At 34.9% G+C, this 26329-nt stretch overlaps 1 protein-coding gene across 1 annotated transcript in view; it reads left to right on the top strand.

Moving 5' to 3' along the window:
* The window catches only part of LOC114329772 (UDP-N-acetylhexosamine pyrophosphorylase), a 111300-nt gene extending 106677 nt beyond the window's left edge, over window positions 1-4623 (top strand). Inside the window, exon 2 of the mRNA XM_050650129.1 lies at window positions 4339-4623. Within this exon, the coding sequence (XP_050506086.1) occupies window positions 4339-4376 (38 nt within the window). The 3' untranslated portion in view covers window positions 4377-4623. The remainder of the gene's footprint in view (window positions 1-4338) is intronic.
* The last annotated feature ends 21706 nt before the right edge of the window (window positions 4624-26329 follow it).

Below are 26329 nucleotides of genomic sequence, written 5' to 3'. Positions count from 1 at the left end.
GAAAAGAGTCTCATACCTGACCATTAATTCATATTTCGAAATCAACGTAGTACAATAGAACAAGTTCACAGACTGTACGCAACAATAAGAACTAGTCTCAAAGAAAAGCCATACTGCACTGCAGCCTTTTTAGACGCCTCTCAAGCTTTTGACAAGGTGTGGCACAAAGGACTTCTGTACAAATTAATGAAAAACCTACCTTACCCTTACTTCAAACTGCTTCAATCATACCTTAGAGAAAGGAGATATCTGGTAAAATATAGTGAAGCCTCTACAAAACTCTACCCCATCCTATCTTGTGTACCTCAGGGTAGTGTGCTCGGACCGATCCTTTACCTGATACATACGGCTGAATTGACAACAAGCAACGACCTAACACTTGCAACATTCGCAGATGATACTGCTTTCCTGGCCTCTCATGGTAATCCAATATTAGCATCAGATAGACTGCAACTACATCTGAACAAAACAAATGAATGGCTTAAACTCTGGAGAATTAAAGTAAACCCCTCAAAATCCACACAAATTACATTCACTCCAAGAAGAGGTACATGTCCACAAGTTAACCTCGATGGACATCATTTACCTCAAAAGGATAACGTAAAATATATAGGTATTCACCTTGACAAACGACTAACTTGGACCAAACATATATGGACGAAAAGACTTCAACTGGGAATTTTATACAGATAACTGTACTGGATGTTGGGAAAAAACTCTCATCTATCGATCGATAACAAGCTGCTTATATATGAAACAATAATAAAACCCATTTGGACATACGGTTTGTAGCTCTGGGGATTAGCTAGCAAATCTAATATTATGAAAATACAAAGATTTCAATCCAAAACTCTAAGAACAATCGCTAATGCCCCTTGGTACATCCAGAATGACGCAATACATAGAGATCTCCAGGTACAATCAGTCTCCGAAGAGTGCAAAAAATCTTCTGAACAATATTAAAATAGGTTGCGGGTAGATCCTAACACCCTGGCACACAATCTTACTACCTAACCGATCCTGACAGAGCCTACAGCAGTGAGGAAGCTACGCCTTCAACAGCGTCCTGCCATTATGCTCTGTGCCAGTTTTAGTTTTCGTGCTCGCGTATCAGTGTATGTGCGCATCTCACCGATACACAAGCTAATGTGTGTGTGTGTCGTGATGCTTTGGTCACTGGACCTTATATCTCTCCGTCATTGTAAAGACACACAATTTTACTTATTGCTTTTATTGTAAAACACATTGTAAAAAATCTTGGAAGGTAATTAAAAAATAAAAAAATAAAGTGACAGAAGTATTTCGTCAGTTGCATGACGGTACATCAGATGGAAACTTTGGTATTACAAAGACTCTGCGAAAGGTTCGAGAACGGTTCTATTGGGTGAGCTGTAAAGATAAATAAAAACCTTGTCTTGCAAAAGGTATATTTAAAATCCCTAAAAAGGGCTGTATCACAAAAAAACATTTTCAGAATCAATATTCCATCATCAGTGTTATCACAGGTTTACATGCTTTAAGCCACCAATGTTAAAAATATCTCCAGATTAACCCCTGGCATCACATGACATCAACCATATGGGTTGGGAAATTGTAGGTATAATTGGGAAATTGTACGTTGGGAAATTGTAGGTAGAACCTTACGTGGCAGAGTTTAGGTGACAACAGTTGTCACCTAAACTCTGCCATGTAAGGTTCTACCTACAATTTCCCAACCAATATGTTTGATGTCATGTGATGCCACAGGTTAATCTGGAAATATTTTTAACATCCTTCAAACTCAGATAATATAATGTAACTCCAACTGTATAATATCAATTTAAGAGTTTTTACCCGTACATTTTGGTGGCTTAAAGCATGTAAACCTGTGATAACACTGATGCTACAATATTGATTCCGAAAACGTTTTGTTATGATACTGCCCTTTTTAGGGATTTTAAATATACCTTTTACAAGACAAGGTTTTTTTTGTGATTTATGGTTTCTATAGAGCTAGTACAGGAATTTTTCCTTGTGATATTATTTTGTAAAGGTGATGTACGAAGATGGTACCGGAGATGTGAACTGTGTGCATCCAGTAATGATCCAGTTGGCAAAAAGAAAGCACTCATGAGACAGTACAACGTTGGTAATCCTACGGCAAGAGTAGCAGTCGACATTGCAGGTCCATTTCCAGAAACCGATGCTGGAATTAAATACATCCTGGTAGCCACGGAATATTTTATGAAATGGACCGAGGCCTATACATTACCAAATCAAGAAGCTCCTACCGTTTCAGAGGTACTTGTTAAAAAATTCTTCAGCCGATTTGGTGTTCCCTTAGAAATCCACTCCGACCAAGGGCGAAACTTTAAGTCAGCACTTTTCCAAAACGTTTGTAAATTAATCGGTGCCAATAAGATCAGAACGACACCCCTGCATCCCCAATCAGATGGAATGGTCGAGAGGATGAACCGAATTATGGGTAATGGGTAACCACTTGTCCAAAGTTGTATCTGAACATCAGAGGGATTGGGACCAGCACATTCATTAATTCCTAATGACCTTCAGCTATAAATGAAACTACAAGTCAGACACAAACCTGCCTGATATTGGGTCGTACAGTTCGTTTGCCCAGCGACCTAGAGTTTGGCTGCAGACCTTCCGAGGAACACGTTGCAGGCAAAGAATATGTCGACCTTCTGAAGTTATGAATGAGCAACATTCATGAACTTGCCCGACATCACATCCAGATAGCCAGTGACAGAATGAAAGATCAATATGATTCTCGATGCAAGAATGAAAATTTCGAAGTAGGTGATCTTGTCTGGCTTTATAATCCACAACGTCGTCCAGGCTTGTGTCCTAAACTGCAAAGACAATGGGAAGGTCCGTATGAAGTCAGTAAGAAAATAAATGACGTAATATACAGAATTAAGAAGATGCCAAACGGTAAACCAAAAGATATTCACATAAATCGTCTTGCATCACATGCTGGCTCAAATGAAATAGAAGAAGCCCGAGTCCTCCAATCGGAGATGAAAGATACCGCGCAGTCAAGTTTTAATAAGGAATTTATGTCAAATTACGCAGAGAGAAAAAGTGCTAGATTCGGGGTGACCACAGAAGTTCAGCAAAATTTGTTAAGTGTTCCAGAAAACGTCTCTCTAGCCCACTGTGTTGCCCAAGACCTCGAGATTACTAAAGGAACCTCGTCCGTATGAAATAGAAAGTTCGGCCGTCTGGACGAGTTAATAAATCAGCAGCCTAAAATTGGAAGAGTACTGCGATTAGAAGATGGTCCTCGATCTTTGCTATAATACGTGGCTAATAGATACGTCGCTAAAGAGAATACGTCGCTAAAAACAACAGTTTTTTTATATCAATGCCGACTAAATATTTAAAAATTAAAGGAATATCGCATAAAACACAAAAAAATCATCGATATAACTTAATTAACCTATCAATTTTAAATATCATTAGTCTCAATATTATATAAATGTCAAAATTTCATAAGTAAACTTGCTTGCTGTTGGACCAATTACAAGCAAGCATTAGGGCGTGGTAAATTTGAATCACTCCTCCTATTTAAAAAATGAACCATAATTAGAAGAAAATCGTGTGTAATTATAACATCAAAGAATTGGCTTTACCAAAAATAGACCATGTAGTAGAAAACCTGGATTGGAAGATTGTAAGTAGCATGCTTGAATTGATCTTCAGAGAAACCGGCGTACGAATTACTGTGTGTTGCATTAACCCAAAGATGTCGTACCCTTCAACGACAGTAGACTGTTATTTCTTCTTGAAGGGTGTATACAGAGCTGGAGCTTCCTGTAGGTTTCGCCATCCTGAGCTTTCATCTAGAGCTGCTGATCTGGACGCTCAGATCTTGAGAGGGGAGCAGTGTGACAAAAGATTGAATCACCGACCGCAAGTAACAGCTCCAAACGGTTCCATCTCGAGAATATTTTGGCAAAAGCACGGAATACTAGAGGTTGCGAAGTCTAGAATTCTCGAGAATGACGTTATTATATATTTAAGCTAATCACGGTATTAGGAGAGTCAGGGATAAGTTATTATTTGTAAAGTTAACTTGTATGTATAAATAAATAAAGTCGTATATAAATGCAAACCGCTGGTTTTAATGTTACAATAGGTTACATTGTTGTATGTAATATACGTTAATTGTATTCATTTCGCAAATGATGTGAATTAAAAACTAACTGACACCAATAATCTTTAAGAAGTAAATTATTTCTAGGTAAACTGTCATAGGTTTTTTTAGGTTAATAAAAGTTATATGTGAAGGCCTTGATTTCCTTTCATTTTTTTTTCATTCTTTTTTTTTTGTTATAGGACAAATAAGTTATCTACACAAGAACATCCTGGAGTAAAACCTGGAGTAGATGCACCAACGATATCCCATAATATCTAATACCTCATTTTGCCATCTATATAGTTTGGATTAATTTTACCCAAAGTCGGCTGAGAGAGCTGGTTGCTCTCAACCCTTTATTATAATTTGGGGTGCTATGATAGTATGTGGTCTTCCGTCGCATTTTTTTATAATTTGCTGTCTACCAAGGGATGCGGTGTATAACCTTTTATATTACAGTGCAAAAAAATCTTTACAAAGTGAATAAAACGCATAAATCAGAAGAATTATTATTTTATATTTACGAAATAGTACTTTTTCATATTAATTTACTATTTTAGTTAGCAATAAACAAATTTTGTGGTAAAATTAATTTTCTTCTCAACTCATTTATTTATTATTATTTTCTCTACAATTTCTTTGGATATATCTGCATTTACATTCAAGATGCAGTAGAAATAAACAAACCAAAACACGTTGAATGCTACTAGGAGCACTACCGAATCATAATTTACAATGTATAAACTTTGGAAATCATGATTCGGTATTTACAATGTCTATACATTGTAAATTATGATTCGGAAGTGCTTTTAGTAGCATTTAACCTGTCTTGGTTTGTTTATTTCTACTACATCTTGATTTTAAATTTAGTACAGGATGGGAGAGATCTTTAGCGACTTTTTTGTTTTTTTGCAAAACCTTTGTTGTTTTATTTTGTACTTTGTGTACCAAGGGCGGATCCAGGACCGATTTTCGGGAGGGGCCATAAATTTTTTTGGGGAGGGAGAACGTAGGTAGGGGGGGATTTTTAAAAATTAGGGTTACAATAATGAGTTTTAAGGCACTTCTCATACACTTTTACCGTGTGTGAAAAGTGCCTTAAAATTCGCCATTCCTGCCGTAATACCGATTCCTACACATTTCTTCGGATCCAAGTGCAGTTCTTTCAACAAGTTTAATAATACCGTTTTCCCAATGCTTCTCCTGTCAGGCCTTGTTCTTCCCTCATTCTTGATTTTCAGACTTTTAACCTCATCCATAATTTGTTCAATTATTTCTTCACCTTAACATTAATTGATTATGACTGGTGCTACTAATGTATGTTGCTCAGAAAGATGCTGTGGATAGGTGTTATTTAAAAGACTTATCTCCTGATGAGATTTTAAACCTTAACAATTCCCCTCATTGCTAGGTCCAGCACCTTCGTCCAGAAGCAGAATGCTAGCTTCACGATGGTCTCTTTTGATCTAGAGGAATATTTTGTCGACCTATAACCAGAGGCGGCTCTAGCCCATGTAGCGCCCGTGTGCAGTTGAAACCCTGGCGCCCTTTGGTAGACGCGTAGTCAAAATGGAATAGTCGAATAGGTACCTACCTAGTACCATGAAACTATAAATAACAAGATAATATATTGCCCATCCTTAAGTCGTGACGTAACTGGAGACCGGCAAGTTCGTAATGGTTCGTAATCATTCGTAATGTCCGATTAGTTTGAATTGTTCGTGGCTGTAAGCTAAGTGTATTTTATATTTTATTTTTGACGAAATTTTGACAGGAATCTCGATACTAATTTTTTTCGAATACATTGAAGTTTAATGTTTTGTTGCTAATTGAGTAATTTCATCACGGAATGCATACAAATCCCATTTAACTTTATCAAGAATACAAATTCAACTTCCGGTCTCCAGTCACGTCATCATGCGCCAACTCAGACGTATTTGAGCTACGGGAAGATACTATCTCGTTATTTATAGTATCATGCCTAGTACTAGTACGTAGGGTATCAGAGGGTGTTATATACGCTTATAATGTACACAAAAATCCAGATGCAAATAGTGCAATATTAAATGATGTCGGGAGCCAATAGGTATTCACGGCGTCAGAAAAACCTACCCGAATCTAATCTACGATGTATTTGAAGTATTACTAAAAAAACCAACAACAAATTGTTAGTACCTACGGATAATTTTTGAGAAGCTCTGACTCCGCTGAAAGTCGTAATAATAATAAAAGAAAATCTTCCTTTTAAATAATTTTAAACAAAAGCTTTACTTTTTATTTACATGTTAACTTAAATATATAATACTAACGCCCGGTTTCATAATCAACTTAAAGTGAAGATTAACTAAAGTTCACTTTAAGGTTGACATTTACCCATAACAATTCCATTGATAAAGGTACCAACTTAAAATTTAAAGTCCACTTTAACGATTATGAAACCGGGCGTTAATCCATTCCGTCAACGCTTTGAAACGCAAACGCCTTTGAAAATGCCCGGCAAGTCCCAAGCAATTTGACCTTTATAGGTTCCACAACCTATTTCGAAATCATTGTCGATATGTCTTCAAACGAATCAAAAGATTGACGCCCATCCATTGAAGCGTTGGACGGACAGACGGGCGGGCGGCAATCTATAAATCGCGCTTAATTGCCAATGTAATTTTTCATTAATCGTTTTAAAGCATATTTTATGTTGAAACAAAGTAAAGGACCCGCTCTTTGGCGCTCGGCGCCCCAAACATGCCGGCGCCCGTGTGCACCGCACACTCTGCACAATAGGTAAAGCCGCCTCTGCCTATAACACGAAGAGTATAGACCCTATTCTTGGTCATAGTCTTCTTTATTTTTTTGTATCTGTTTAGACCTCTGAGAGTCTATCTGGTTAATGACTGACTTTTGAGAGTTGCGATAACTTTGTAGAAAATCCAGCTCAACCTGAACGCTCTCCTTGTGGTATAATGTTTTTTCATGGGTTTGTATGGCTCCGTTTTTGCTCATGAGTTTGGCGAAAGATGTTAAAGGTTTAGTGACAAGGCTTTGGGCTATCATCCCTTTATTGTGACCATATTTTTCATTAGAAAAAAAAAACGCAATATTTGTAAAACCATTCTTTTTCACTGTGCGAAGTTACCATTCAACTCCTTTGTTCCAAGTGCTAGTGACCCAAGTAATGCTTCATTTCTTTTTTATTCTTTGTGTGTATAGAATTATAGAATATGGAAATTGATACGATTTTGATGGCTGTAAAGGTCATTCTAACAATTGGCCCTTTGTAAAATTATCAACATTTTGATTTATAAAACATCCTGTGTCATTCTTGAAGCTTCTATTACGGCCTTTGTTCAATTCTAGTCCAGAAAACATATTTATCCCGTTTTGTACATATATTATATATGTTTAAAATTAAAAACATTAGAACTGCAAATATTTAAATATATATTTTTTTAAATTATACTAAAACATCCAAAATTGTAATATAATCGTTCTTTCGTATATGTATTAAATTTCTTCGGTCAATTTTAATCCAGTTAGTCACTTTTAAAATATTTTGTATCTATTTATCATTACTAGATTTCACTCCGTATTTGAACTCTAAATAAACTGGTTATCTCTTACGTTATAAATGAGGACCATGTTATGACTTGCAGTAGTCTTTACAAATATATTAAATTGAAACAGACTGTATGACTTGTACACACTTCTAAATAGGTCAAATCGGCACACAGGTGTATGTTCTCAAAGAAATTGAAAGTGTGTAAAAAAAAAGAATGTGTGTGTACTTTGTACGCACGTAAGAAGTTATACTTCTACTATAGATTATGTGATTTTTAAGGCAATACCAAAAATTTAAAAAAATAAAAGAATAAAACGCACACAAACACATTGAAAAATGCCACAAAGAAAAAATGATTTCTGAACGATAATAATTGTTGGCAAAAATTTTAAATACGCATTTTCTGAAAAAAAAATTATATAACAAATATACTTACAATCATAAAATGCATAAAAAAATAAAAAAAATAAAAACTTGCATCGGGAATCGAACCCGTGACTTTCGGGGCGCTTTGATTCGTAATCGAAGCCTAGACTCACTCGTCCAATTTCACATTATTTGTCATGTGGAAAAATAGGGTAACTGAACGTTTTACTGTTTGAAAGTTGTTTTGAATATAATTAAATTATGTAGTTTAAATTTTGTGGAAGAAAATATTAAAATATAACAAAACAGTAAGAAAACAATATATTAGATGAAGATATTGGTAGAACTTTTGTTGGTAATCAAATTAAGTATGTAAATCAAAGCATTACATACCTACTAGATAAATAAATCTACGCCAAAAAATCATAATTTAAAAATAAAAATCGGACCTAATTTGGGATTTCTCTCTAAAATCCCCATTCTTGAGAAAATAAATGTACAGTAGAGCGTCGATTATCCGAACGTCGATCAACCGAACGACCGCTTATTCGAACTATCGACTCCCGCGTCCCGCACTCGAATACCGAGCAAGCTTTAGTAATTGACGCTTAAAATATCTTCAATTTTCTTCAATATTGTATCCAAAAATAATTATGTTGTTGCAAAGACTGTACTTGTTTGTTTAGTTGCTAGTTGTCATTATCAAGATATAAATAAGTATGTAGGTATATAAATATGGCTTTTATTCACTTGTGGATAAATATGTATGACTATAAATATGTATCAATATATTGTAGTTCGATTATCCGAACAAATCGGTTTTCCGAACACCTATGTCCCCCAATTAGTTCGGATAATCGACGCTCTAATGTATTTCAACCTAATCCAAATGTATAATTACAATATGATTATAATAAAAACTATGTACTTAAAAAATTAGAATGAGTTTTCCTTGTCCAAAATAGTCCAAAAGTCCAAAAATATAGGTATATGAAAACTATTCAAAAAGGCAGTATAACTATTAACTAACTTTTGTTTCTTGTTTCTTTTCACACAAATTTTAAAACGCAACAACCATAAATAATCAAACTACAGCTGTACCACAGCCGCCATATTGGATAATTTTTGACATGTCATTTGAACATCCAATGAGAACAAAGGTATAATGCGCATGCGCCGGGATCATAGGTTTTAACATATAACAATTTCTACGGTAAAGAAGTATAACTTCAAAAATTTTTTAATAATCAGCTAAGTACTTTCAACACATAACGTGCCATCATCAGAGCTTCCTAAAAGGACATTTAAGATAAGAGATTTTTTATAAACAAAAGATTGAAAAAACTTACGTCCTCTTATAAAACCTTCATAGAAGAGCAATTGTTAAAATTCACATGATAAATCATGGATACTGGGCAAAAGTGCAAAAGCCACAGATATCGGGTATAACACCCTTAAAATTAAAAGTTTATCACATCTAAATTATATTTTAGTTTAAAATTACAACATGGCTGCGTCAAACCATTGTGAGTTCACGTGAACAGCTGAGCACTGTCATTCATTAAAATGATAAAGAAGGAACCACTATCTTATGCGCCCTCTATATTGGCACGTAAATAATAATTAAAAATTAATTAAATTGAAAATGGCTAAAAAGCCATGTCTTGGTTAAATGAATTCTAAGTGAAGATACTAAATTTTAAAGTTAAATTTTCAAAATTACAATTATTAATATTGAAAATTTAACTTTAAAATTTAGTATCTTCACTTAGAATTCATTTAACCAAAACATGGCTTTTTAGCCATTTTCAATTTAATTAATTTGTAATTATTATTTACATGCCAATATAGAGGGCGCATAAGATAGTGGTTCCTTCTTTATCATTTTAATGAATGACAGTGTTCACTGTTCACGTGAATTCACAATGGTTTGACGCAGCCATGTTGTAATTTTAAACTAAAATAGAATTTAGATGTGATAAACTTTTAATTTTAAGGGTTTTATACCCAATATCTGTGGCTTTTGCCCAGTATCTATGATTTATCATGTGAATTTTAACAATTGTCCTTCTATAAAGAATTTATAAGAAGACGTAAGTTTTTTCAATCTTTTGTTTATAAAAAATCTCTTATTATAAATGTCCTTTAAGGAAGCTCTGATGATGGCACGTTATGTGTTGAAAGTACTTATCTGATTATTAAAAATTTTTTTTAAACACTTTCAATTTCTTTGAGAACATACACCTGTTTGCCGGTTTGACCTTTACAAATATAGCCTTTATTTATGATGTAACTGCTCGCATACATAATATCTTAAACTTTACAAAACGCTATTACCAAATGTCATCTGAATAATCTGCAAATGCTAACACATCACCAATTTCCATTATCGACATTACTCACCTATTCTTGATATCTTACGTTAAATTTATACCGCAGGATTATCCAATTATAGGGATCTAGAGGGTTGTTCGCTGAGTTCAAGTCATGACAAATGTGTTTTAATGACTTTAAAGGCAACAGTTGGTCTTAGTTGATTTAATAATCACAATTCAGCAGGGAGCTACTTATTATCATAAAATAGTAATTTTGACTGTGAGTGTCTAACAGTTATCTGAAAAATTCAAATTCATTATAATGTTGTACAAGAACGTTAAAAAAGTAGTCTGAAAAATATATATTAGCTCAGCCTCAAGATCAGCCTGATTGTTTTTTTGCTATATATGATACAAGAATAAAAAACCGCTAAACGCCGTAAAAATGAGTGGCGCATAAAATATTCCAGCTACAAAAGATCTGATATGAATATTACGTGGCGCGAAAATGGATTTTCATTTGATGCAAAACAAAATTCTAGTTTTATTTTAAAAGATTTTTCCATAATATTTGCTAAATTTGAAGTAAACGCGCCACAAAAGAGTAACTTTGATACAGTTTGAATTTTGAAACTCTTTTGTGGCGCGTTTACTTCAAATTTAGCAAATATTATGGAAAAATCTTTTAAAACAAAACTAGAATTTTGTTTTGCATCAAATGAAAATCCATTTTCGCGCCACGTAATATTCATATCAGATCTTTTGTAGCTGGAATATTTTATGCGCCACTCATTTTTACGGCGTTTAGCGGTTTTTTATTCTTGTATCAGGAGTTTTTCAAAGTTATTTATAAATTAAATGTATGAAGTTAAATGCAATGTTCCCCTATTACACGTCAAGCTTTATAAATGGTGACCTTTGTTGCATTATATCCCAAATGATCTAGTGTCCATCGAATGTACACTAGATTTTTTTCTATTCGAAATAGATTGAAACAAAATATTGAGATGGCCAGTAAATGAAGTCGGATTGCCCGTTGCCAGATCAAATTTAGCGTCGTAACCACTACAACTACATAAACCATTTCGGGAATAATCGTTAATTGGATTATACTTTTGTAGCTTAATAACTTCTAAACGGCTTAACCGATTTTGATCAGTAAACATGAGTTTGAAACGTATTGACCAGTAGTATCTGATGGATCTAAGGTCAAGTATAATAACTGAAGCTATTACAGGAATTATTGAGCTCGAGAAACCGTTTTTCTCACAGGAAATAGATTTTATCATACTTATGAAGCCTATAACCTAAAAATTCGAATTTTCCCGGATATAAGGTATACACAGTTAGATTCATCTTGAGTCCTTCTACAAACGCTGCTAAGTTATTGGCGCAATTTGTAGGTTGAAATGTTGAGTAATTGTCAAAAAACCAAAATTTTCAAAGTTTAGTTTTTCAGTTTTTCGGCTATACTGAGCCGTGTGTATGTCTGATCCTGACTGCTTAGACTCCATTTGAAAGCTTCAGTCAACACTATTGATTTGATGTACTTGCGGTTCTCCTGACTCTTCTTGATCCGAATATATATACCCCCAAAAAATATGCCGTTTTGTAGCTACCAAGTCCTATAGCTGGCTTATGGGTGGTCAAAAGTCACAAACTACACCGGTTCTAAATCGGCCCTGACCCCCTCTTCACACAGAGAAAAAATATTAAATCGGTTTAACTTTCAAACACACATACATACATATCCACAAACATTTTCCCTTTTTAATATAAAAATTGAGTCACAATTCTAAGCTCTATAACTTTTGAAAGGTATAACCGATTTTCAAAATTAGACATGCGTTGGAAAGGTAATGATCAGTTCTATTAGAAGCCGCAAAGGTTGGACTTAATTTTTAAAGTTTTTGGGAGTTTTGGGGACGAGAACGAAAAACAGATCCTAAATAGGAAGGGCCGTAAAATCTACACCCTTGGACCAAAATCGATGGTTGTCATATAAATCGGTGAGTCTTTTTCTGAACTTTAAGATGGGAGTTGGCCCAATTTTCAATGCAGTCAGATTTAGAAAATCGAAAATTTCGTGTATATATAGTGTCGCGTGTAGGAGGGTGTGGGTGTGCGCCACTGACGAGAACTGCCGTTCTCTGGTAATGTTCAAAATTAGACATGCGTTGGAAAGGTAATGATCAGTACTGTTAGAAGCCACAAAGGTCGGACTTAAATTTTCGAAGTTTTTGGGAGTTTTGGGGACCAGAACGAAAAACAGACCCTAAATAGGAAGGGTCGTAAAATCGACACCCTTGGACCAAAATGGATGGTTGACGTATGAATGGTTGAGTCTTTTTCTGAACTTGAAAATGGGAGTTGGCACAATTTTCAATTCAGTCAGATTTATAAAATTGAAAATTTCGTGTATATAATAGTGTCGCGTGTAGGGGTGTGTATTTCTGCGCCACTGGCGAGAACTGCCGTTCTCTGGTAATTTTTTAGATATAAAACTAACAGCTTCGATAACCACTAAATCGGAAACTATTAATTTTTATTTAACTTATTAATTTGCGGTCAAAATATAATAAAAATTTCCACCCTCGAGATGAAGTGGCAACCACCCCATGGTAAAAGCGTCTTTCTGCATCATATAGATTTTGATCCTTGGACTATCCACTACTTATTGTCAAATTTTCAAGCAAATCTATCCATTCTGTAAAAATTGCGAAGTGAAAAATTTCAGTTCCTGGACTAATTATACATTTGGAGCTCTATAACTTCTGAACGGCTTACCTGATGTTGATCACTAAACATGAATTTGAAACGTATTGACAAGTAGTATTTGATGCATCCAATATCGAGTATGATAACTGAACGTATTACAGGAATTATTGAGCTTGAAAAACCGTTTTTCCCAGATAAGAAATAGATTTGATCATACTTATGAAGCCTATAACATAAAATTTCGAATTTTCCCTGATATAAGGGATACACCGTTAGACGCGCCCTGAGTCCTTCTACAAACGCTCAGTTATTGGCGGAATTCGTAGGTTGAAATTTTGAGTAATTGTCGAAAAACCAAAATTTTCAAAGTTTAATTTTTCAGTTTTTTGGCTATGGTGAGCAGTGTGTATGTCTCAGCTTTATCGCTTAGGCGCATTTGAAAGCTTAACTCCACCCTATTGATTTGGTGTATTTGCGGTTTTCCTGTCTTTCCTTGAACGTAAGATATATACGCCCAAAAAATATGCTTTTTTGTATCTACCTAGCCCCCTAGCTGGCTTAAGGGTAGTCAGAAGTCAAAAATTAGACCGGTTCTGAATCGGCCCTCACACCCTCTTGAAACACAGAAACAAAAATTCAGATCGGTGTAACTTTTCCACACACACACATACATACATACATACATACATATCTACAAACATTTTCCATTTTTTAAATAAAAATTGAGTCATATTTCTGAGCTCGATAACTTTTGAATGGTATAACCGATTTTCAAAATTAAACATGCGTTGGAAAGGTAATTATCTGTGCTATCAGAAGCCGTAAAGGTTGGGCTTAAATTTTTGAAATTTTTGGGAGTTTTGGGGACGAGAACGAAAAACAGGCTTTAAATGGGAAGGGCCGTAAAATCCACACCCTTGGACCAAAATTGATGGTTGACATATGAATGGACGAGTCTTTTCCTATACTTTAAGATGGGATTTGGCACAATTTTCAATTCACTCAGGTTTAGAAAATCGAAAATTTCGTGTATATATAGTGTCGCATGTAGGGTATTGTGCGCCACTGGTGAGAACTGCCGTTCTCTGTGGATTTCACTAACAATTGGAAATATTTCAACTGTTGTAGATTCCTGCGCTCAAAATATTATGTTTTCACCCGTCATCAGCTAAGTCGGAAACGCTTCCTAAGGGAACTAGAGCTCTTTGAAAATGGCCTTGTTATTATTATTTTTTTCATAACTCCAGAACGCTTTTATTTAGAAAAATTAAAACTGGTACGCCTATTTATTTTCCAAAGATCAATCGATTCCGTAAAATGCGAATTTCTAGTACCGGTGATTACTCCAGGAAAATAAGCTAGAAATATACCATGTTCGGGACACTCAAAGATCCAGGTAGCTGATTACTTTTTTAGTTATTGTAGACCTATAGGAAGAAAATCTTTTAGAACATTGAAAAACCTCCAAAATGCCGATATTTAAATGTTAAAAAGTTAATTTGTTGCTTCACAAACTACAAAATCAATGGAAATTATTATTTTTTAATAACTTTTATTAAAACTTCCTTAGAACTTTAGTGTTTTAGCCAAAGATGGGTATTGGGGTACTTAACAAACCCTCAAAATTTGAGACCGATCCTTTATTCCTGAGACCATTATTTTGCAATAACATAAGACAGAAAATAATGAAGATAAGTCAATTCTGCGTATTCCAAATGAAAGCAGAAAACAGATGCTATCAAAATTTACCAAAAAAAGATAAAAAAATTATCTAATATAGTCAAAAATTCTAATGATAAATTTTTGAAATTTTGTAGTTTATAAACATTTAATATACCTAACTTTGAAAATATTGTCCGTAGAAAAAGTCCTTTTACACATTAGAAAATCTGGTATTTTACACGAATTTTTAAAAATATATTTTAATTGGTCACTAGTCGTGGTAAGTGAAGGGGGAGCTGGGAGCCGACAAATGCACGAGTGCAAAAACTAAAAAAGGCAACTTAAAACTACTATCATTTACTATACCTCGGGATCTACTGAATATATTTTGATCGTTCTTTTTTGAATTTGTATGTAATTTTTCTGTATATTACAAATATGCAATTTGTCTAGACATTTATTAATTAATAATTTGTCAAATTTCTTTAAACAATTTTTGAAAAAATAATTTTTTCCCAAAAATCCATCATTTTAATTATACTATCATTATTAATCATAGACAAATTTAAGGTATACTTTAATAAATAAGTTATCTTCAATCAATAAAAATATCTAATAAAAACAATTTATTGATTAAAGTGTACTTTAATTTTTTCTATGATCATTAGTGAGACTAGGATTAAAAAATAAATTTTTGTAAAAAAAATATTTTTTCAAGAATTGTTTAAACAAATTAGACTGTTTATTAATTAATTAATTTATCAGCAAATTGCATATTTGTAATGTACGTAGAAATTAAATACAAACTAAAAAAAGAAAGATCAAAATCCATTTTTGTGACTTGCTTCCATACAGCCATGATATGAACAAGTCAAATTGGGCTCGATGGTACCTCGAGCGTGTAACATTGGATATTTTAAACATCCATATTTAAATTCACATCATTTTTTATATGTTCCTATGACGGATTAATTATAAAGGGTTTTTATCCAAATATTTTTTGCTTTGGTGGTTAGCATGTTAGATTCAAGAAAACACTGATGATGATCGGTCAACCTATTGAAAACTAGTTCTGTTTGTTCTGTGATGTAGCCCTGTATAGGGATTTTAACAAATATACCTTTTATAAAGGATTTCACAATTTTTTTTTAGTAAATTTTATATGAACCGATTTACCTTCATTTGGGGAGATTTTCCACTTTCTGTTGTTGAGTCTGTATTATCTTTATTAACTGCCAGAATGGCAGTGTCATCCGCCAAAGTGGCTATAGTGTTGTCTTCTAAATTTGGTATGTCACTTGTGAACAGTAAATAGAGAACCGATCCTAGGACACTACCCTGTGGAACACTCATTTTAATTTCGTTGAGGCTTGAATAAGCATTATCTTGTTTGACCCTGAAATATCTGTCAGATAGATATGATTTTATTATCTCACAATATTGCTGGGGTAAAATAGATCAGAATTTTCGATGTAGTCCGTCATGCCATACCCTATCAAATGCTTGAGCTAAATCCATGAAAATAGCAGAACAGACTTTTTTCTTCTAGAGCATTTTATATCATGTTAGTCACCCTATGCAGTGTATATGTTGCAGTTCAAGTTGATTCTCAGTTAGAGTTGACTATTCCTAGTTCGAGTCAACTCCAACTAAAACGAGCAGTAAAAGTTGATTTGAAAAATTTAATTCAACTTTTACTAGTTTGAATTGACTATTCATTTTGATGACTGTGCTGTGCGAGTGCGTCACTTTGTTTTGACCGTTTCAACTACTTATCATGATTTGCACATACAGGCCAGGAAATGAAGCTGAAAAAATGGAAACACCTCGCAATTTTTTCGTCCAGCATCGATTTGTACAAAAAATTTGGCATAGGCTCATTTTACTACCTAGGACATTTTCTATATTGAGCCATTGTACGCTTCTGGTTTTTTAAGGGTGATAACTACCCCTAATTATTGTAAAAAATTATAAAATAACATTTTAAACTTTAATATGATCAACATTTAGTTTTTATTAGTTTTAATCATCATTGTTTTATGCTTTAAGATATAATTCAAAAAATAACTTTAAAATGACTATGTACGGTATGCAATGCAGTGTATAGAAGATTGATTTAGAAATTACCTTATTTAAAACATAAAAAAAAACTTAGTAAAAACAGGGTACAACATACAGTATGTGGCTTTCAATTCAAGCCAGACAGCGAAACGAATAAAGCGACAAGGCGGTGTTGCCAAATTTGTTAAAAATTATTGCACTACAACAAAAGACAATCTTACAAAAAAAACTTTAGTCGAAGAGATTGATTTTTAGGAGACTGTAACAGATTAATACTCACGACGGACCTGTAAGAGACGATTTATCGGTTTTGTTTAGTTTAAGTAAAAAAAGTGTGTGAAATCATTCTTGTCGGTGACGAACTATCGTTTTCGATAAAGAATGAATAATTTGGTAGTCTGAAATAAATCTTTGTTCGAATAAGTTGTCGCTTTTAATTTTTAGTTTACAGTTCAGTAGGCGAATTCTATAATTTTCGTTATTACCGCGAAAGCTAAGCTAAACGATAGCGAAGTTGATTTATGTTCATATTCTATAAGGTTAGTTTTCGCTTTCGCTTCGTTATCATAGCGGCATACGATAATATACGAGTTTAAACGATCTATGAATAAATAATTACGGCAACATTGCAAATATATGTGCAGGAAGTAAAAAAAGAAGAAGTAAAGAAAGAAGAAGAGTAACTAGAGAGTTACATGACATGACGTACCTATATAACCTTATAATCACAAGTTTGATTAAATTTTTATTATATTTTAATAAAAATGTTGCCGGTGCAATTTGTTCTATATGGAGAAGGAGAACTCGAGCGAAGAAACCATCTGCGATCTGCGGTTAACGCCAGAGGAAAGCAGGTTCCTTCGAGATAGAAGTGACCCATTTGGTTTAACAGATATAAGGTTTATTGATATTTTTCGCTTAAGCAAAGAACTAGTTTGATTCCTTTTTGATGAGCTACAGGAACTTACGGAAGATTGGGAAGGTGGTGTAAGAGCATCACTAATTCATAATTCATTATCAACAAAACAAAGAACACAGAATTCTTGTGAAATCAACACAACGAACAACCTGCTTAGCGCCTGCGCTTGTTTACCACGTGAAAATGATCGACCAATCACTATCGAAAGCGAAACGAAACGCAAGTCAAAAGTTATCGCTTTCGCTTTGTAATCGGCTTCGTGATCTGCTTCTCCGATTCTTCCCGAATGAGCTTACAGAATAGCAAACCGTCGGATAACGAACGTAATTGTTTCGCGTTGATCTTATAGAATCGGTCCACAGGTGTGGGGTATTCTACGTGCTATAATATATCGCTTTGGCCGTTTATGTTATTGTTGTTTCTTGCGGTGCAGTTTGAACGTAATATTTCTATGGAGATAATTTTTTTGTCTGGGTGACTAATTAAAGTGTTTCGTTAAAAAAATAATACGGGAGAGTGTACAATAATTTAAGTGATACGAAAGTGTTCTTTGTTTAGTTTAAATATAAGGTTTAAACTATAATAGAGATATACGGTCTGGACTTCTTCAGCTGATGTTTATTTTGGACAATCACGACGCAGGAAGTTTTTTTAATGTAAATATACGGTTTAAATTAATCAGTTTCTGGTTTAAATACAAGGTTTAACCTGTATGGTCCGAGAGCTGTGAGACATTTTTGAGTAGGTATTTTAGGCAACCTGAAATTTTTTCAGGTGACTCTTCCATGATAGCCTAATACAAAAATGCCGGTCTGGCTGGAGGGTAGCGGTTATTTTCCCCAAAAATCCCCCCCAAAGTTAAAAAAAGGGTAAACATTGATATTACAAAAAATATCATTAGCGTGACTTTAAACTAAATTTAAATATTTAAATATAAAGAAAATAAACAGGCCAGGCGATTTGAGCTCGATATTAACTCTGCAAGATACTTGCATGGGCGCCGCAGGATTATTTTCAGGGGGTGCATCTGAACTTCAGAAGATTTCATCTGGATCTGTACATACTATTAACGAGTATAAAATATACAACTATACATGCATAGCTATGTACATTTCTTCCGGACAGGGAGGTGCAATTGTTATTTTGACAGGGTATATTTTAATATTAAAAATAAATATTCTAAAAAACACAGGTTTTTTTGGTGTAATTTTCCAACTGCCAGGTGAAACAAATAACGCGTGCATGTAAATGAAAAGGGCTATAGGTAATTCTTCAACATCTAACGGAAATGGATGGATACTAGCAGATTTTGCCAAGGAATTAAAAAATATTAAATTTAAGTATTTAAATTTTTAATTGAACATTGGTCTACAGAGGAGATGGTGCCTTTTATTGGTAATTTATAAATAAATTTAAATTATGATTTATGTGATTCGTATGTTGTAAATACTGATGGTATAGAAATGTCGATCGACAATAACATGACCTGCGAGAATCACGAAGAAGCCGACACAAAGATAGTTCATCACGTATGTAAGCTTAAAACATTAGCAAAGACCAATGTTCTTATTAAAACTTCTGATACAGATGTTTTGATAATTATGCTTGGAAACATGGATCATCTCCAAAGTGACGATCTAGAGATTTTTATGGAGTATGGTACTGGAAATTTTAAAATATACATAAATATAACGAAGCTACATACGGAATTAGAGCCATCTTTATGTACGAGATTGTTTGTTATGATTGCTATAGTTCATCAGCGAGGGGAAGCTTACATACATGTTCTTTTTATAACTGAAATCTTTTTTTAGTTAACTCAATTTTCTGCTTCTTCGTGTGCCTCATCCTTTCATGACAATGGCGATCATCATGGCCCATTTTATTCTTTCTGCAGTGATTCTGAAGAGTTCTATCGTTTTTTTAACACTCCACTACTTTAAAATTTTCAACCAGGCATCGTCTTCCCGGTTCTCTTTTTTTTAGCACTTTTCCTTATATAACCAATCACATCACGTTTTTTATTTCTTAGTATATGACCAAAGTAGCTCATTTTTCTTTCCTTCATAGTGTTGAGTATTTATTTTTCCTTTTTCATCCTTTTTAATGTTTCCGTGTTTGTTACGTGTTGTGTCCATGATATTTTTTATATTATTCGATAACACCATATCTCAACAATGGCAAGTCTTTTTTCAGATGCGCCCGTGATTGTCCAGGCTTCGACTCCGTATAAAAGGAGAGAGAATACGTAGCAACTCAATTAATTAATCACTAATTAATTTTTAATTAATTCTAAATATATATTACATATTATGTAGAAGAGGAATCTGAGTCTCGAGGGGAGTCTGACGAAGAAGAAGAGAATGAATATTTAAGCTTAGATGAGGAGTTTGAAGAAGTAGTACAAGATTCGGACACATAATTAATTTAGTTTATAGTTTTATGCTTCTCTACCTATATATTTATAATTATAAATTTGTCTTTTTCTGTCATAATTGCAAAATCTATTGTATAGTACGTATTATTTTCCTTTAATTAATAAAAAGTTACTTAAGAAGCTATAATATATAATAATTACTCTAACGTTTCGAGGCACAACAACATGGGTATCGCCAGGTCGCGTGATTTTTCTCGAGCGAACGGACTCGCTCAGCTACAATATAGGACGCAAACAGCTATCGGTATACGCTCTTTCTCACACTGCTGCTTACCTATAGCGCTTTTCATTTACATGCTCGCGTAATTTGTTTAATCACCTGGCAGTTGAAAAATTTCACCAAAAAAACCTGTCTTTTTAGAATATTTATTTTTAATATTAAAAAATACCCTGTCAAAATAACAATTGCACCTCCCTGTCCGGAAGGAATGTACATCATAGCTGTAATACATGTATAGTTGTATATTTTATACTCGTTAATAGTATGTACAGATTCAGATGAAATCTTCTGAAGTTCAGATGCACCCCCTGAAAATAATCCTGGGGCGCCCATGCAAGTATGCTGGCCTGTTTATTTTCTTTATATTTGAATATTTAAATTTACTTTAAAGTCACGTCAATGATATTATTTTTAATAACAATGCTTACCTTTTTTTTTAACTTTGGGGGGGATTTTTGGGGAAAATAACCGCTACCCTCCAGCCAGACCGGCATTTTTGTATTAGGCTATCATGGAAAAGTCACCTGAAAAAATTTCAGGTTGCCTAAAATACCTACTCAAAAATGTCTCACAGCTCTTAGGCTAGTAAATTTGGAAACTATTTATAAAAGTGATGCGTTTCTTTTGTTTAGTTTGAATATAACTAAGGTTTGAACTAGATATTTATTTCTTTGTTAATTTAAAAATACGCTTTGAGTTATTAAGTTATAGTTTAAATAAAAGGTTTAAGGCTATGACTTTAGTGAGTTATACCTGCATTATATTGCATAGGTATTTTGTTGTCTAGATACACGGTCTGGACTTGATGCTTATTTTGGAAAATGGCGACGCAGTAAGTTTTTAATTTAAATATAATATCTACGGTTTAAATTAATCAGCTTTTGGTTTAAATACAAGGTTTAATCTCTAAATTTGGAGACTATAAGTGATAAGTATTTTCTTGTTTAGTTTAAATATAAGGTTTGGGCTAGATATTTATTTAATTGTTAATTTAAAAATTCGTTTTTAATTAACTAAGTTGTAGTTTAGATAAGAGGTCTAAGCTATAACTTTAGACATTAGTAGGTACATATTGTGTTGACTATATACAATAGTGCGTGTTAATCCTGATAGATTGAACATAGCTTAAATATACGGTTTAAACTATTAACTTATAAGATAGAGTAAATATATAAGGTAGATCCTGAAGTAGATAGAAAAGGTCCTATTCATCAAGTAGTAGGGAAAGTTCTCGTGATAGATATAGATATCACAACACGCCAATTGTTTCAAATTGAAGCCAGGCACCTTCAAGACGACTGAGAGTGAGTACAAACCATATTTATCAGTACCAGACGACTGAGAGTGAGTACAAACTATATATATGTAACAGTAACTAAGAATAATATGTATTCTTACTATATTCCAATGAATAATATTCCTATGAATAATATGTATTCCAATGTGCATGACTAAAAATAATTCTGCTAAGTATAATGCATGTTACTTTATTTATTGTGGTGTAAATGGCCATGTATTTAGAGGTTATGTTGGTTCGGGTAGCATTGCTGTTACTTCACGTTATACCGAAGCCAGAATATTGAATTTAGATCTAAGATCTGTAAAAAATTATGTTACGTTGTTACGGAATAGATATGGTAATATGTGGATTAGGCAAAGTGTGGGCCGCTCTGTGAATCGAGGTGTAACGCCAATGTTAAGGATTGAGTGGTCTAGCCATCTTTGTCTGTCGCATGCTCGGGATTGCTTGGTTAAAAGAGATGGGTTGCGCTTCTTTCCTCAGTATGCCTTGTCTACGGGTTACGGTGGTGGATGAGTTTTTGCAAACTCTGAGATTTGTATTGGTTTATTTATGTGTAATGTATTGGTTTATGTAATGGTCGATTTAGCATTAGCCAGAGTTAGGGTTCTAGTTGTCCCGATGCTTTTGATAAGACGGTTTTGGACGACTGCCCCGATGGTTTTGGACGACGGATTCGATGGTTTTGGACGACGGTCCCGATGATTTTGGATGACGGTCCCGATGGTTTTGGACAACGATCCCCATGATGTTGGACGACGATCCTCCTGTGTTGTGGACGACGGTCCCGATGGTTTTGGATGACGGTCCCGATGGTTTTGGATGACGGTCCCCATGATGTTGGACGACGATCCTCCTGTGTTGTGGACGACGGTCCCGATGATTTTGGATGACGCTTCCGATGGTTTTGAATGACGGTTCCGATTGTTTTGAACGGCGATCCTATGGTTTTGGACGAAGACTGCCTTTTAAGGAGGAAGAATGATGTACCAGAGGTACGAGCTGTTGACGGTTCCGAGACAGTCTTTCAAAGACTGCCGTTTAACGAGGAAAAGTACGTGACGTAGTACAAGGACTTTTAGATAATGACATTATTCGTGAATCTAATTCACCATGTGCCAGCCCGATACTACTAGTTAAAAAGAAAAATGGAGAAGTAAGGTTATGTGTTGACTACCGTACATTAAATTAGAAAACAGTCAAGGACCGATGTTCCCTACCTCGAATTTTGATGATCTTCTAGACCGCCTCAACGGTTGCCGTTACTTTAATAGTTTAGATCTAGCAGCAGGATACCATCAAAAAGCATTAAAAGAAGACTCTATTGCTAAGACAGCATTTATCACTTCCACGGTCATTATGAGCATCTAAGCATGCCCTTTGGATTAGTCAACGCTCCAGCAGTTTTTTAAAGGATAATGAACGAGATTCTAGGTTCATTTCGTTTTACTACTGCTCTTTCTTACCTAGATGATATTCTCATACCATTGGCAAATGTCGAAAATCGTCTTACAGGTTTAGAAACGGTGCTAGAACTGATTAAGAAGTCTGGCAGAACACTAAGACTTCAAAGATGTCATTTTCCACACGGTAACATCTCATACTTGGGACACAAGATATCCGGCGATGGTATAAAGCCCGGAAAGGAAAAGGTAATGGTAGTGTCAAAATTTCCTACTCCCACCAACGTTCATCAGGTCCGCCAGTTTCTGGGTCTCAGAAATTTATCAGTAATTTCGCAGCTATTGCAAAGCCACTTTCTAATCTGATGAAAAAGAATATCACATTTAACTGGTCAGCTGATAAACAATGTGCATTCGTAGATCTCAAAGCAAAACTAACTTCAAGGCCACTGCTGGCGATATACGACCGCAAGGCAGTTATGGAACATCACACAGATGCTAGTAAAATAGGAATCGGAGACATCTTACTACAAGCGCAACCAAATGGAGAATTAAAGCCGATCCAATATTTTAGCTGGTCAACTACCAAAGAAGAATAAACCTACCACACCTATGAGCTTGAAACGCTAGCCGTGGTTAATTCGCTGAAAAAGTTCAGAGTATATAATTTGTTAGGTATAAAATTTAAGGTTGTCACCGATTGTAATGCGTTGCGTGTTACACTAACTAAACGTGATCTGATTTCAAGGATTGGTAGATGGTGGTTGTCTACTCAAGAATTTGATTTTGAAGTCGAATATCGTGCTGGCTCAAAAATAAACCATGTCGATGCCCTAAGCAGGAATCCTGTTGTCACCAATGAAGAATATGATGAGCTACCAATTCTACATGTAAATATAAGTGAGGATGATTGGGTGTTATCTGCACAACTTACTGACAACCGCTGTAAAATTCTACACAAAATCTTGCCTGGAGTACCCGCTAGTGCAAAAGAATGAAAGGCTCATCAGGAGTATGTTCTAAAAGATAATAGAATTTTTGGAAGGAAGGCGTTGGGTGGTACCCAACGCAGCAAGAAAGAATATTTTAACGTACTACCATGATGGTGCAGGCCATTTCGGATTGGATAAGACCTTGGAGGCTATTCAGAAAAGATACTGGTTTCCTGAAAGGCGAAATTATATGAAGAGCTATATCTCGTGTTGTTTAGGTTGCCTATATAATAAGAAACGAGCCGGTAAACGACTGGTAGTCTAAACCCAATAGAGAAAAGGGTAATACCAATGGATACAATCCATTTGGATGATATGGGCTCCTTTACGAAGAGCAAAAGAAAGAACAGCTCTGTTATCGTGGCTGTGGATGGATTCACGAAGTTCACCTTTATGAAAGCAGTGCCCAATACAAGTACGAATCCTTAATAAAATTCCTAAATGAAATTATAGAGATTTTTGGTGTTCCACGACGCATAATCTCGGACAGAGGCACCACATATACAAGCCAGACTTTCAAAAGCTTTTGGGCTAGCCTCGGAATAAAACACGTTTTATGTGCCACCGCTACTCCAAGGGAAAACGGCCAAGTAGAGCGGATGAATCGCGTCATTCTTAATGCTCTGACTACAACAGTCCAAATCGAAGAGCGTTTGGATGAAGTGATTAGTAAGGTTCGGTGGGGAATAAACTCAACAGTTTGTTCTACTATCGGCAAATCGATTTACGAGATGTTCCTGGGTAATCGGCCTAGAGACATAAATGATGCATTCCTTAGCGTTGAGGTATGCGAAGACGAACATGAGGACTTGGCGGAAGTTAGAGAGGAGGTTTCTGATAGGTTTGCCGAACAGCAGCTGGTTCAGAAACGGGCCTACAACTCCAGACATGTTCGTCCTCATGTATACGAAATCGGGCAACACGTGCTCGTAAAGACGGCGAAAAGCGCCAATGATGGTAAAAGTACCCAGCCGAACATGAGGATGACTGTAGTTAGAGAGAAGGTTTCTGATAAGTTTGCCGAACAGCAACTGGTTCAGAAACGGGCCTACAACTACAGACATGTTCGTCCTCATGTATACTAAGTCGGGCAACACGTGCTCGTAAAGAAGGCGAAAAGCGCCAATGATGGTAAAAGTACCAAGCTCGAGCTACGCTATAAGGGTCCCTTTATAATAACGAAAGTACTCGATAAAGATCGATATGTCGTAGAAGATATGCCAGGAGTGAAACGTACGCGCCTGTCATACAAGGGTATACGTCCCTCTGATAAAATAAAGTTATATAAAACGGGTGTAAGCTCGGATACGTCCGAGGAAGAAGTCAACTTACACCAAGACGCTTAGGCTTATTACGGTAACTAATTTATGCTTTTGTTTCTGTTACAGGTAAACGTCACTGATTCTTCTAAGTCTTCTCGAGGACGCGAAGATGTCAGGTTTGGCCGACTGTAACAGATTAATACTCACGACGGACCTGTAAGAGACGATTTATCGGTTTTGTTTAGTTTAAGTAAAAAAAGTGTGTGAAATCATTCTTGTCGGTGACGAACTATCGTTTTCGATAAAGAATGAATAATTTGGTAGTCTGAAATAAATCTTTGTTCGAATAAGTTGTCGATTTTAATTTTTAGTTTACAAGACTCATAAGGAAATTTAAATAAGTAGCAATTCTGTATCAAATAGTCATTCATTAGCATAATAAAAGCGATTATCTTAACAAACTAAAACATTTTTTCTTTGGAAAATAATTAAATTTTAAAAGTTGACAATAAAAATCAAAAAATCTATCTGACCCAAATCCTGTGGGTAAGATGGCATACTTCTTCTTCTTATACTTGTTGTAGATCTGTCGATCTGTTAATTCCGACGTTGAAGTATTTCTTGAGAGGTAAGCTGCCAGCTACCTATATCTCTATCGTTTTGGTGGTCTTCCAGGTGGACGCTTGTTAACTGGTTTTCCTTCAAGTGCAATTCTTGGTAGTCTGTATCCTCCATTCTTTTTACATGACTGAACCATTCTCTTCGTCTTTGCTTACCCCACCTTACTACATCTTGCACCCAACATTGTTCCCTGATGATGTTGTTTCTTATTCTATCCCTTCTTGTCTTTCCTGATATTGCCCTTAGTGTCTTCATTTCGGCTGTTCGTAGCATCCTTTTAGTTTTATTGGTGTCTTCTCTTGATTCAATACCATAGGTCATAACAGGTCTGGTCTGATGCAAGTCTTATAAATTCTAACTTT

The sequence above is a fragment of the Diabrotica virgifera genome, chromosome 5 (assembly GCF_917563875.1).
Source record: "Diabrotica virgifera virgifera chromosome 5, PGI_DIABVI_V3a".
In the NCBI taxonomy this organism is placed as follows: Eukaryota; Metazoa; Arthropoda; class Insecta; order Coleoptera; family Chrysomelidae; genus Diabrotica; species Diabrotica virgifera.
This window is presented reverse-complemented; position numbering and strand designations above follow the sequence as displayed.